The 13,680-nt window shown below is 33.6% G+C and overlaps 1 protein-coding gene across 1 annotated transcript in view; it reads right to left on the minus strand.

Annotated features, from left to right (window-relative positions):
- aco1 (aconitase 1, soluble) overlaps positions 1 to 10,746 on the minus strand; it is a 33,255-nt gene extending 22,509 nt beyond the window's left edge. Inside the window, exons 1-6 of the mRNA XM_056462439.1 lie at positions 10,660 to 10,746; positions 3,253 to 3,392; positions 2,318 to 2,486; positions 1,887 to 2,024; positions 841 to 910; positions 566 to 749 (exon numbers count right to left, since the gene is read on the minus strand). Of these exons, the coding sequence (XP_056318414.1) occupies positions 566 to 749; positions 841 to 910; positions 1,887 to 2,024; positions 2,318 to 2,486; positions 3,253 to 3,349 (658 nt within the window). The 5' untranslated portion in view covers positions 3,350 to 3,392; positions 10,660 to 10,746. The remainder of the gene's footprint in view (positions 1 to 565; positions 750 to 840; positions 911 to 1,886; positions 2,025 to 2,317; positions 2,487 to 3,252; positions 3,393 to 10,659) is intronic.
- Positions 10,747 to 13,680: the final 2,934 nt, after the last annotated feature.

Consider the following 13,680-nt stretch of genomic DNA (forward strand, 5'->3'; position numbering starts at 1 on the left):
AATATAATATAATATAATATAATATAATACAATGTAATATAATGTAATATAATTTAATGTAATATAATGTAATATAATACAATACAATACAATACAATACAATACAATACAATATAATATAATATAATATAATATAATATAATATAATATAATACAATATAATATAATATAATACAATGTAATATAATATAATATAATATAATATAATATAATATAATATAATATAATATAATTTAATATAATATAATATAATATAATATAATATAATATAATATAATTTAATATAATATAATATAATAAAATTTTAAACAGTTTAAGGTTTACTTTTGATTAAAAAAAGTAAAATTTTAGAAGGATTTACATTTAAAAATCATTTCATTTAAAGTTTCTCCAGATAAAGATCGTTGTCTGATAACATTAAAAATAAGGCATTCACAAGTATATGTTTAACAGTTTGGTTTCTGTTGCAATATTGCCATTTTGGGGGGGTTTTGATAAATGTAAAGAAGACCAAATATGATTTTAAATAATGTTACTGCTGTGGATGTGGATGGTCCTTACTCACCCCAGCCCAACACTCCTAACCCATCAATCATGGTGGTGTGAGAGTCTGTTCCCACCAGACTGTCTGGATAATAAAACCCATCCTGGTCAAACACCACCCGGGCCAAATACTCCAGATTGACCTGATGGACGATTCCTGATCCCGGAGGAATGATCCGCATGTTCCTGAACGCTTTAGAGCCCCACTGAGGACCAGAACGGATGACAAAAATCAGCATTTCTTTACGATGCAAACATTATTACTAAATGTAAAGTGAAGAAAGAAACAAAAATCACCTTTAAGAACTCAAAACGTTCCCTGTTCCTTTCAAATTCGAGATCTTGGTTTTTCTGAAGGCTGTCAGACCTTAAAGTACAGAAAAAGGGCTGAAATTATAATACTCCAAGTGTGATTTTTGTTTCACCTTTCATTTGAAGTTGACAGAAACATTTTAGACTTAAACTAAAAAACTAAATAGAAAACAATTAAACTGGAACTACCGAAACGCACTAAAGCTTCAGCAGATTGTTCTTCTGCAGGGTCTATGCATTGCACATCTAAAGTTTTAGTTTCATTTTGAATCTATTTCAGACATAGGGCACCACAGCAAGTAGGTCGCTGGTTCGAGCCTCCGCTGGTTCATTTGGCATTTCTGTGTGGAGTTTGCATGTTCTCCCCGTGTTGGCGTGGGTTTCCTCCGGGTGCTCCGGTTTCCCCCACAAGTCCAAACACATGCGCTATAGGTGGATTGGGTAAGCTAAATTGGCCGTAGTGTATGAGTGTGAATGATTGTGAATGGATGTTTCCCAGTCATGGGTTGCAGCTGGAAGGGCATCCGCTGCGTAAAACGTGTGCTGGATAAGTTGGTGGTTCATTCCTCTGTGGCGACCCCAGATTAATAAAAGGGACTAAGCCGAAAAAGAAAATGAATGAATGAATGAATGCATTTCAGACATACATATTATACAAATACAAAATATGCAAATGATTAAAACATTATTAATGTATTAGTTGCATCCTTGGAGGTGCTTTATTACAAGTATGACTCTAAATGCCTGGTTTTTCCATCTTATTTTTATTTTTTTTTATAATTATTTTTCCAGGTTTTCGCCTTTATTAGACAGGCCAGTAGAGCGTATTGACAGGAAAGCATGGGGAGCAGAGAGAAGGGACGGATCGGCATAGGACCACGAGGCGGAATCGAACTCGGGACGCCGTGAGCATCGGAGTGCATGTGTAGGCTACAAAAAAATAATTTTTATGAATTATTTAATTATTCATAATTATATATATATATATATATATATATATATTATTTTAGATTGACGTCCAAACGACCTACTTCCTGTTGAAGTCGACCTGAATGGAGTGATCGATGACGAGGTCTGCAGGACACACTGGATTGATCTTCTCCGGGTCACCCTGCAGTTTTTTCACCGCATCACGCATGGCTGCGAAGTCCACCACTGCAGGAACACCCCTGCCAACAATCAGACAAATATATATATATATAACACACTGATGAACAGACGAGAGCTGTGGAGACTCAGTTCAGTGTTTTCCCAAATTTTGGTATTATTAACTAACAGAATGATTCCTTGCAAAATGTTGATATCCATATACAATTTTCGATACCATGGAAAAAATCTGCAAATGTATTGCAATCTGTAACAAATATACACACACACACACATACACATATATACATTTACATACATACATACATACATACATACATACATATATAGGATCTGAGCAGAATTAGAAACATACGTGAAGTCCTGCAGGATGACGCGGGCTGGTCTAAATGGCACCTCTACTGTCTGACTCTGCGTCACCTTCCAGTTGAGGATCTTCTCCACATCATCCTGCTTCACCAGAAATTGATCGCAGTTCCTGACGGCAGACTCCAGCAGCACACGGACGGAGAAGGGCAGCTGCTCTACAAACACACACACATCAACACAACTTTAACTTTTTTAACAATGAGGACTTCGTCTCACAGCAAGTAGGTTGCTGGTTTGAGCCTTGGGTGGGTCAGTTGGCATTTCTGTGTGGAGTTTGCATGTTCTCTCCGTTTTCGCGTGGGTTTCCTCCGGGTGCTCTAGTTTCCCCCACAGTCCAAAAACATGTGGTACAGATGAATTGGTAATGTTAAAATTGACCGTAGTGTATGAGTGTGTGTGTGAATGAGTGTGTGCGTTTCCCAGTGATGGGTTGCGGCTGGAAGGGCATCCACTGTGTAAAACATTTGTTGGATAAGTTGGCGGTTCATTCCGCTGTGGCGACCCCAGATTAATAAAGGGACTAAGCCGAAAAGAAAATGAATGAATGAATGAATTCAAGGGATAGTTCACCCAAAAATGAAAAAGTAAGAACCATTTACTCACCCTCAAGTGGTTCCAAACCTTTACGAGCCACTTTATTCTGTTAAAAACAAAAGAAGATATTTTGAGGAATGCTGGAAACCTGTAACCACTGACTTCCATTGTAGGAACAATAAACACTATGGAAGTCAATAATTACAGGTGTTCCGTTTTCTTCAAAATATCTTCTTTTGTGTTCAACAGAAAAGGTTTGGAACCACTTGAAGGAAAGTAAAATAATGAGTAACTGTTCAATAAACCTTTTAGCAGAACAGCTGATGTCCCTTACTTTACTTTAAGAGTTAAATAATGCAATAAAACACGCATCAAACAATATCTTACCATATCTGGGGTCTTTAAGCTTTCTGAGGTTGAAGAACTTGTGGCCCGGCTTCTGGGGGTCCAGAGGCTCAATAGTGTGTGCATAAGGGTTCGTCATGACTGAAAACACTCTTCCTTACTGCACACGCTTCAACCTTCAGCTGAGGAGGAGAGGAAAAAGAAACATTAGTACTGAAAACACAATGCGCTATATAAATGCACATTACATTTACATTCCAAAATGTTTTGTTGTGCATGTAGCAGGGCATATTTGTTTACAAATATGGTAAGAAATTTACCAAATATTCTGATTTAAATATCTGATTAAAAATTATAAATCTATAACTGTAAAATATAATAATAATGGTATAAAAAAAGACTTAAGTTTACTTGGAGAGAGTTATTTTATAATTTCCAAAAGTAAATTTTATCAGCTCCTCATGATTCTATTTTTCATGCTTCAGTCCTATAAAAAATAAAATAATAATAATAATATAAAAATTATAAATTAATTATATAAAAAGGATTGTTTAAATACAAAATAAAATATTGAAAAAAATAACCACGATGTCAACTAACATTTACAGTTCACTATTAAATTAAATAAATTAAATTAAATTAAATTAAATTAACTTAAAACACCTATTCCTGTCCAGGAATTAATAATAGAAATAATTAAATAAATTAATTTATAATAATGTCAACTAGCATTTACAGTTCACTATAAAATAAAAAATAAATATGTAATTAAAACACCTGTTTCTGTCCAAAAACTAATAATAGAAATAATTAATTTAATTTATAATAATGTCAACCAGCATTTACAGTTCACTTTAAAATAAATTAAATCAAACTATATTAAATTAAAACACCTGTTCCTCTCCGGAAACTAATAACAGAATTAATTAATTTAATTTATAATAATGTCAACCAGCATTTACAGTTCACAAATAAATTAAATTAAATTAAATTAAACTATATTAAATTAAATTAAATTAAACTATATTAAATTAATCTAAATTAAATTAAACTATATTAAATTAAATTAAATTAAACTATATTAAATTAATCTAAATTAAATTAAACTATATTAAATTAAATTAAACTATGTTAAATTAATCTAAATTAAATTAAACTATATTAAATTCAATTAAATTAAACTATATTAAATTAAACTAAATTAATCTAAATTAAATTAATCTAAATTAAATTAAACTATATTAAATTAAACTATATTAAATTAAATTAAACTATATTAAATTAAATTAATCTAAATTAAATTAATCTAAATAAAATTTAACTATATTAAATTAAATTAAACTATATTAAATTAAATTAATCTAAATTAAATAAACTATATTAAATTAAACTATATTAAATTAAATTGAACTATATTAAATTAAATTAAACTAAATTAAATTAAACAATATTAAATTAAACGATATTAAATTAAATTAAATTAAATTAAACGATATTAAATTAAATTAAATTAAATTAAATTAACACCTTTGTTCCTGTCCACAATCTAATAATAGAAATAATTCTCCAAAACTCCCTATAATATCTTATCCTGCTATATTCAGTTCAAGCTCAGCGAATGGGATATCAATCTTTTTTCCGCCTGTATTTAACCCCAAATCTCTGAGATCTTGCCAGAATGAAGAGGTATGTACGTGACGGTCGAGACGACATCATCTGAGATCAAGCAGACACACACAGCTCCACACACACACTCACAGACACAAGTTTACACAGAAGCTGAATGTGTTGACAAATCTACAGTTTACATCACTGGCTTGATATTTGCTGGATCCTCTGAAGAAAAGCGCCAGATATCCAAGCCCTCTCTGAAACGGTCACAGATAATGAACTGCACGCTGTTTGCTTTTTGGATTTCTCATGCAACGTTGGAGATTTGGAAATGTTTTGGACTGATGCATCAGGTGAGCGATCAGACCATGAGGTTCAACCAACAATCTTCACTCCAATTTCCTAAAGTTTTACTCAGTGCATTTTGAATCAAGTCATGTCTGCTCAAAGGTCATTTAAAGGGCTCCATTTGACCCCTTTCACAAGATGCAAGAGAAGTCTTTGGTGTCTTCAGAAAGTTTCAGCTCAAAATACCCATCAGATTATTTATTGTATGCAGAAAATGCCCATTTTGGGGTCAAATGAAAGTGTAGCCATTTTTGTATCCTGTGGCTTTAAATGCAAATGAGATGCTTCTATTTAAATGCAAATTACGTGGTTGTCTTTAAATGCAAATGAGCTGGTTCACCGTTCCCATGTGCTGCTCTGCTTCATGTCAGATAAACAGCAGTGAGTGACAGAGACAGACACAGATGAAGCAGAGATCCAGTTCATGGTTATTTGATGTATTTGTGTGGAGTTTATTCAAGCCTTTCTGCAACGATGAGTCCCACACAAATGCCATTATAAAATTCGCAGCACACACACACACACACACACACACACACACACACATTTAACTTTGCACTGCTTTTGCACTTCAGGTTAATATACAGTTAAAGTCAGAATTATTCACCCCCTTTAAATTTTTTATTTCTTTTTTAAATATTTTGCAAATGATGTTTAACAGAGCAAGGAAATTTTCACAGTATGTCTGATAATATTTTTTCTTCAGGAGAAAGTCTTAATTGTTTTATTTCGGCAAGAATAAAAGCAGTTTTTAATTTTTTATGAACCATTTAATGTCAATATTATTACCCCCTTTAAGCTAATTTGTTTTCTGACAGTCTACAGAACAAACCATCGTTATACAATAACTTGCCTAATTACCCAAACCTGCCTAGTTAACCTAATTAACCTAGTTAAGCCTTTAAATGTCACTTTAAGCTGTATAGAAGTGTCTTGAAAAGTATCTAGTAAAATATTATTTACTGTCATCATGGCAAAGATAAAATAAATCAGTTTTTTAGAGATGTTATTAAAACTATTATGTTTAGAAATGTGCTGAAAAAAATCTCTGTTAAACAGAAATTGGGGAAAAAATAAACAAATAAACAAATAAGCTAATAATTCTGACTTCAACTGTTCACTGCTATATCCATTGTGCTACTATAAAAAATAATAAACAAACCGGCACGCGTGTTTGAAGCATCCTCGTTTATAGTTGTACTGACATTATGTGGCTGTAGTGATGAGTTACGTAGCGATTTTACGATCTTTATTTGCTTTTCAATTACAAACATACACTGTTTAAAAAAAAAAAGTTGTAAACTTGTAAAACTCATTCTTGAGGTGCAGCTGATCGCTGAGAGTTGAACAGATCTTTTAATCCGAGTTTCTTTGCAAATCCTAGTCTGTGGACATGTTTATACGCATTACTATGGAGACATGTTAATATGCTCCTGTCAATCAACTCGTTGGGCGGGAAAAAAAAACACACTCGTATGTCACATTGTGGTGGGCCTCAATCACTGGGCCTCAGAACGTATTTTAACATCAGGACATTTGAAAAAAAGACTTGTTATCTTTCTATATCTACACACAGTCCTGTCCAAACAGCTTACAAAAGGTGATTTTGCATCATATGTGCCCTTTAATCTGCATCTAAAGTAAATTACTGCATGGTTATGATCTCTAAAGAGGATATTTTAAATGTGATGTATATTGTCAAGCATCAAAATGCTAAATGTTATAAATTTAAATGACGTCATTGCATTATGCCATGTTTATTTATTTTTTTTCCTGAGCAAAGAAAAGGCTATTGTGGTAAAGAGCATTTTGATTGGAGGATTAAACGCAAAACAGAACATTTAAAAATAAAAAAAGACAGACTATTTATGAATCTTAACCTGCCAGGAAGGTCTTAAAAAGGGTTTTGAATCTTCTAAAGCATAAAAATATCATAATATGTTTGCAGATATTTAAGAAACATGGTAAATGAACATCTGAAAAACAATGCTAAAGTCAGCTAAAGATAAAATTTCGGGTGAAAGTGCTTCAAGGTGCTCCATCCCAGCAGGTATTTAACAAAATCTGGTTCTCTTGAGAAATGAGCAAGCAATGAGGCCATGCTGTGCAAAAACGTGGCTTTCTTCCTACGTTTATGGCAGAGGATTTTGCAACTATTCAAACACAAGGCAAGAAGAGACAACCCACCGAACAGGCAGAACCACTAAACCCTCCAGCACAACTAACCTGAAGGTTGAGCACAAACACAGATGCCTTTATATTCATTTTAAAGATCTGACTACTGATCCATATTCAAGATTCCAGATGTCTCAGACACAAAGATGATCACTTTCATGCTAAACTGCATCATTTAAAAAGAATTTGCACATAAAAAAACAATGAATATGGTGCAATAATAAACATTAAAATGAACATTATTAATATTTAGCAAATGATGCTGTTATAATATTTTTTTAATCAGTATAGTACTGTATTGTTACATACATGCATACTTATTTATTACACATTTTTATAATTATTTAGATTTTTGTTTTACTTTATTTACTTATTTATAAATAATATTTATTTACATTAGAATAAATTAAATAATATGCAAACGTTTTATTCAGCTTAATAAGTAAATGAATGAGTAATGAATAACCAAATAAACTCAAATGAAAGCAAAAATTTTGAAATAAAAAATTTCAATTTTTTTTATTAGTCTGCATTTATTTACATATATGATTAAATATATTTGATTTATATAACTAAGCTAGCAAAGTAACAATAAGCATGCAGACTAATTTCCAATAAAGCAAATAAATTTAATTATTAATAATTTTTAATCAATTTATTTGTTTTGTTTTATATGTAATTTTGTTTCAAATAAATTAAAATTAAAAATAAACTACAGTAAAAAATATTTATCATTATATATACACATATATATACATACATACATACATACATACATACATACATACATACATACAAACACACACACACACACATATACATATATATACACACACATATACATATATATACATATATATATATATATATATATATACATATATATATATATATATATATATATATATATATACCTTTTTTCTAATCATTATAGTATTGTACTGTTATGTATAAATATTTTTTACACATTAATATAATTATTCTGATTTGTTTTTACTTTATTTACTTATTTATTAATCATTTTTCCTTGTTTTTACATAAGAATGAATTAAATAATTTCCAGATGTTTCATTTAGCTTAATATGTAAATGAATAATTAATGAATGAACAAATAAATTCAAATTAAACCAAAAATATTGAAAAACTAATTATGCAATTTTTTAATTAGTTTGAATTTATTTAAATAAATGAATAAATATATTTTATTCAAATAACTTAAGCTAGCAATGCAGCGGTTAATAAGCAAGCAGACAGATTTAAATATTAAAGAAAGCAAATTTTATTATTAATAATTTATTTTCAAGTTATTTGTTTTATGCTTTATTTGTAATTTTGTTTCAGATAAATTAAAAAGTTTAAAATAAACTACAGTGAAAAAATATTATTTATCACACATATAAATTGTTATTTATTTGGTGGTAAAAAAAATAAATGAGGAGGTGCAGTGACCTTGTAGGTAGTACTGTCGCCTCACAGCAAGAAGGTTGCTGGTTCGAGACTCGGCTGGGTCAGTTGGCGTTTCTGTGTGGAGTTTGCATGTTCTCCCTGCATTCGTGTTGGTTTACTCCGGGTGCTCCGGTTTCCCCCACAATCAAGACATGTGGTACAGGTGAATTGGGAAGGCTAAATTGTTCGTGAGTGTATATGGATGTTTCCCAGAGATGGGTTGCGGCTGGAAGGGCATCCGCTGCGTAAAAACATGTGCTGGATAAGTTGGCGGTTCATTCCGCTGTGGCGACCCCAGATTAATAAAAAGTGACTAAGCCGAAAAGAAAATTAATAAATGAATGAACATTTGAGTCAAATAAATAAGCATAAAAATATTTATATTTTTAAATACTGTTAAATAATGTTATTCATTTATTTATTAGACTAAATTTATTTACTCCAGTGCATTAAGCATTTGTTTACTAATTAAATCAAGGTGTTGATAAAAAAAATCTGATTTAAATAAATAAACACACACACACACACACACACACACACCTTCATTTGTTTATGAATTACTAGTTTGCTTTTCTCCCAAAAACATTCAATAGTTCCCATTCTAAAACATCCTTAACCAGCTTAAACAGTTCAGGTTCACATTATAACCAATTGTATTTCTCCGTAAGATGCATTTTTGTTATTCACAAAGAGAGAACACATTATAAACAACACGTATCTTAATGCAAAACCACCATCTTTACTCGAATCAATCACTAGTATGGGATATGTCCAAGCGTGAGACTTGCATAACAAACTACAACAAGCATAATCTGCTGTAATGCATTTCCATCCAGTCTTGTGACTGAAATTTTCGACAGAGAGAAAGACACTGAGAGCTCACACTATCAAAAATGCATGGCTGTCGTAACCCAACGTTGGGTCAAATATGGAAAAATAAAACAATTGGATTAAAAAGCTTCATATAGCTTCTAATAACCAATTGCAATTTTTTTATTAAATTAATTTAGGATTTGTCAATATTTGACACAATGTTGGGTTATATGACAACCCAGCATTTCTTTCGCAGTGTTTTTTGTATGCATTAGACTCTGGACTATGAAATAAACCATTTTTTCCCCTCTGGTCTCTGTGAACTTGTGTAGATAATGATTTACTGAAGTTGGTGCTCGATCTCACCTACATTGAGTATAATAAAATATCACAGAGACAAAGTAATGTATAATAAGACACATGAAAAAATACTATGGTATTAAAATAGTGTTTTTGAACCATACTATACTAAACACTGGAATAAGTATATTATGGTGATTTTATAGATGCTGTGGTAACACAACAAGCTGTAATATAAACAAACTACCAACATAATACACCACAGTATACTGTAGTAAAAACTAAAGTAAACTACAGAACTTATAACAGTTCAGTTAATACTATAGTATGCTGTAGCATTCATTAACAAAAATGTGTAAATACTACAATATGTACAGTACAACACACTTTACCATAGTGTGTTTTGCAGCTTCACATGAATAACTACTCGTTATTAGCATTGTGCAAGATTAAGTTTGTCACCGAGCAGTTAGCTAGTTTGCTAATGCCAGAAGTAAGTCAAAACTGCACACATTTCCTCTTGATATCTTTCTAACACATCCATATTAAAGCTGTCGTGATCTTCAAAATGTCAAATATCCAAAGCATCATTTTAATATGCAGCTTCAGAGACGATAATAATTAACCTGACAGATAGACAACAGTGCAAAAGCTATGAACTCAAAGCGCTGAAAGGACGCGCGTGGACGTCATGTAGATGCTTCTTGCGGTTATGTTGACGATTTGACTGAATAAGAGATTATTCAATGAGCTTACCTCGTAGTGTGAGCAGATTTGAGTCCCGCTGTCACCGAATGTTCGGCCTCTTTAACCCTAATAGCGGCAGTGATGTTTTCATTACCGTAACTTCCGTAAATGAGCGGCGTGTATGGCAAGCCGTATTAACATTTAGCCTATAAAGTCAGTGTGAAATCGAAAATTACAATGTTTATTTTGCTAGCGCACATTGTTATTCTTTAGGTGAACAATGAATCCGTGCAAGTTAATCCAGGGAAAAAAATCTGTTTGTTTTGGTAATCTTTAATCAAAGTCTGAACAGTTGCTTCCGCTGTCGGCCACAATATTCTTAACCAACCCTACTGAAAAAAACAGCTTAAACCAGCCTAGGCTGGTTGGCTGGTTTTAGCTGGTTGACCAGCCTGGTTTTAGAGGGGTTTTGGCCATTTTGGAAAATGACCAGCTAAAACCAGCTTGACCAGCCTAGCCAGGCTTGGAGCCCAGCCAAAACCAGCTATGTCTAGCTTAAACCAGGCTGGTCAAGCTGGTTTTAGCTGGATTTAGCTGGTCATTTCCCAGCCTGACCAGCCAAGACCAGGCTGGAAATGGCTGAAAACAAGCCTGGGAATGGCCAAAACCCCTCGAAAACCAGGCTGGTCAACCAGCTAAAACCAGCCAACCAGCCAAGGCTGGTTTAAGCTGGATTTTTCAGCAGGGAAATCAATTAATCTTTATTTCATTAGCGCTTTTACATTGTCAAAGCAGCTTAACACAGAAGTTATAGTAAATTGAAACTGTTTCAGTCCAGTTTTCAGAGTTGAAGTTCAGTTTAGTTCAGTTCAGTGTGGTTTAATCTTCTCTGCTGAAAGTCCAAACACTGAAGAGCAAATCCATCGATGCGCAGCTCCACAAGTCCTTAAAATCCCAAAACCAAGGCATCCAGTTCCGACAGTGACGAGGAATAAAACTTCACCAATTGACGCAAGTGAAGGAAAAACCCTTGAGAGAAACCAGGTTGTTGCTAGATCAGATATGAGTGCAGCCGAAAGTTTATGAGAATTATTTATATTATTTACTAAATTTCCTATTTAAGTAATCTTCAGCAACGACAGTATTTTTTACGATGTCTAAGAATTTACGCAGTGGATCAAAAATGTATGATCATGTTTTATAAGGCTGTGTATGAGAGTTTAATAAGGTACGGCATCACAGCCTGGTTTGGCAACTTGTCTTTGCAGCTGAGATCTAAAGCAGTTCGTTTGATTCACACTGCGTGGAAAATTATAGGTGTATCAGAGCAGATGTCACTGCAGAATATGTATAAACAGGAAGCATTAAGATGTGCTAAACAAACAGTTTGTGACGTATCACATGTTCTGCACAAGGAGTATGAGATGCTACCTTCAGGGAAAAGGTTCAGAGTACCTTGCTGTAGATTAAATAGATATAAGAATTCCTTTTATCCGATGAGCCTTAAGCTATTAAATAATAGTGGTGGCTTAAACTGAGAGTATCTGTTTTTTGCTTAACGTCTACCCCCAACCCCACACCCTAAACCCAATCTTCACAGTAATTTAAAATAGTAGTTGTACAGAGTATTATTTATGTTATCTCTTAAATTACGCAATAAATTGTATTTTTTTACACCTACCCCCACCCCAACCCTAAACCCAACCATCACAGTACTGTAAAAATATAAACTATTGTTATACTGTGTCATAAAAAAACGCTGCTATATTGATGTGCATATCGCACTTCCGGCCAACCGCGTATCCGATCTAGACTTTACCGAGAAACCAGGCTCAGTTGGGCATGACCATTTCTCCTCTGGCCAAACTTCTGGCTGGAGAGCGCTGGACGTCCATCTTGGAGAAGCTGCAGGTGTGAGTAGGTCACTGGCTGGTGTACATGCTGGCCCACGGGATCAATGCAGAGACTCATCGATCACTGTGGTCTTTTAGGAATCAATCTCTTGCTCTCCACTCCTCCATGACCGCCACAGCATCTGCTCAGTATACGGCCTGGTCTAGGATTATGGAAACCTCAGGATAATTAAAAAACAGACTAACGTAAGTGTTGATGCCGTTCAAATTATAATGTCTTTTGGGAAGTGTTTCTGGCTTGCCTTAATTAATGCAGCCTAACAATCCTTTAGAGCACGGGTGTCAAACTCAGTTCCTGAAGAGCCACAGCCCTGCACCGTTTAGTTCCAACCCTGCTTCAACACACTTGCCTGTAGGTTTTAAACAAGCCTGAAGGACTCAATTAGTAAGATCAGCTGTGTTTAATTAGAGTTGAAACTGAGTTAGACACCCCTGCTTTAGAGGGTTTCAAAACCACGCCCCTCTTTTCAATTAATGGAGGATTTTAAGACCCTCCTCATGTGCTACTGCAGCTCAATCTGTCATGTTTTATCTACCAAAACGGGTACCGCATGTTGTCAGCTTCAAACTATCCCTTTAAACCTTTTTCTGTACGTATTAATTATTATTAACAGATTATTAGAAATGAATAAAAACACACAGCACTTATTTAGAATATCGATCTAACTGATAATACGGTTGGTCATTATTTGTTTACGTCTTAGTTCTCATTTTTGAGATTAACTAAGATGTTTACTATGTGTATTACGGTAATGATTCAGCGCTTCTCCGCATGTTTCTTTCCTCTGTTGTGAATGTGTGTAAAAGGTCAAAGTTAGTTCAGTTCAGCTGTAATAAACGCCTGACATCTGATTTCATGATCTGCTGCATAATTGACAGAGATCCCTACTGAAAAAAACTGCTTAAACCAGCCTAGGTTGGTTGGCTGGTTTTAGCTGGTTGACCAGCCTGGTTTTAGAAGGGTTTTGGCCATTTCCAGGCTGGTTTCCAGCCATTTCCAGCCTGGTTTTAGCTGGTCAGGCTGGGAGATGACCAGCTAAAACCAGCTTGACCAGCCTAGCCAGGCTGGGAGCCCAGCCAAAACCAGCTAAGTCCAGCTTAAACCAGGCTGGTCAGGCTGGTTCTAGCTGGATTTAACTGGTCATTTTCCAGCCTGACCAGCTAAGACCAGGCTGGA

The sequence above is a fragment of the Danio aesculapii genome, chromosome 7 (assembly GCF_903798145.1).
Source record: "Danio aesculapii chromosome 7, fDanAes4.1, whole genome shotgun sequence".
Classification (NCBI taxonomy): domain Eukaryota; kingdom Metazoa; phylum Chordata; class Actinopteri; order Cypriniformes; family Danionidae; genus Danio; species Danio aesculapii.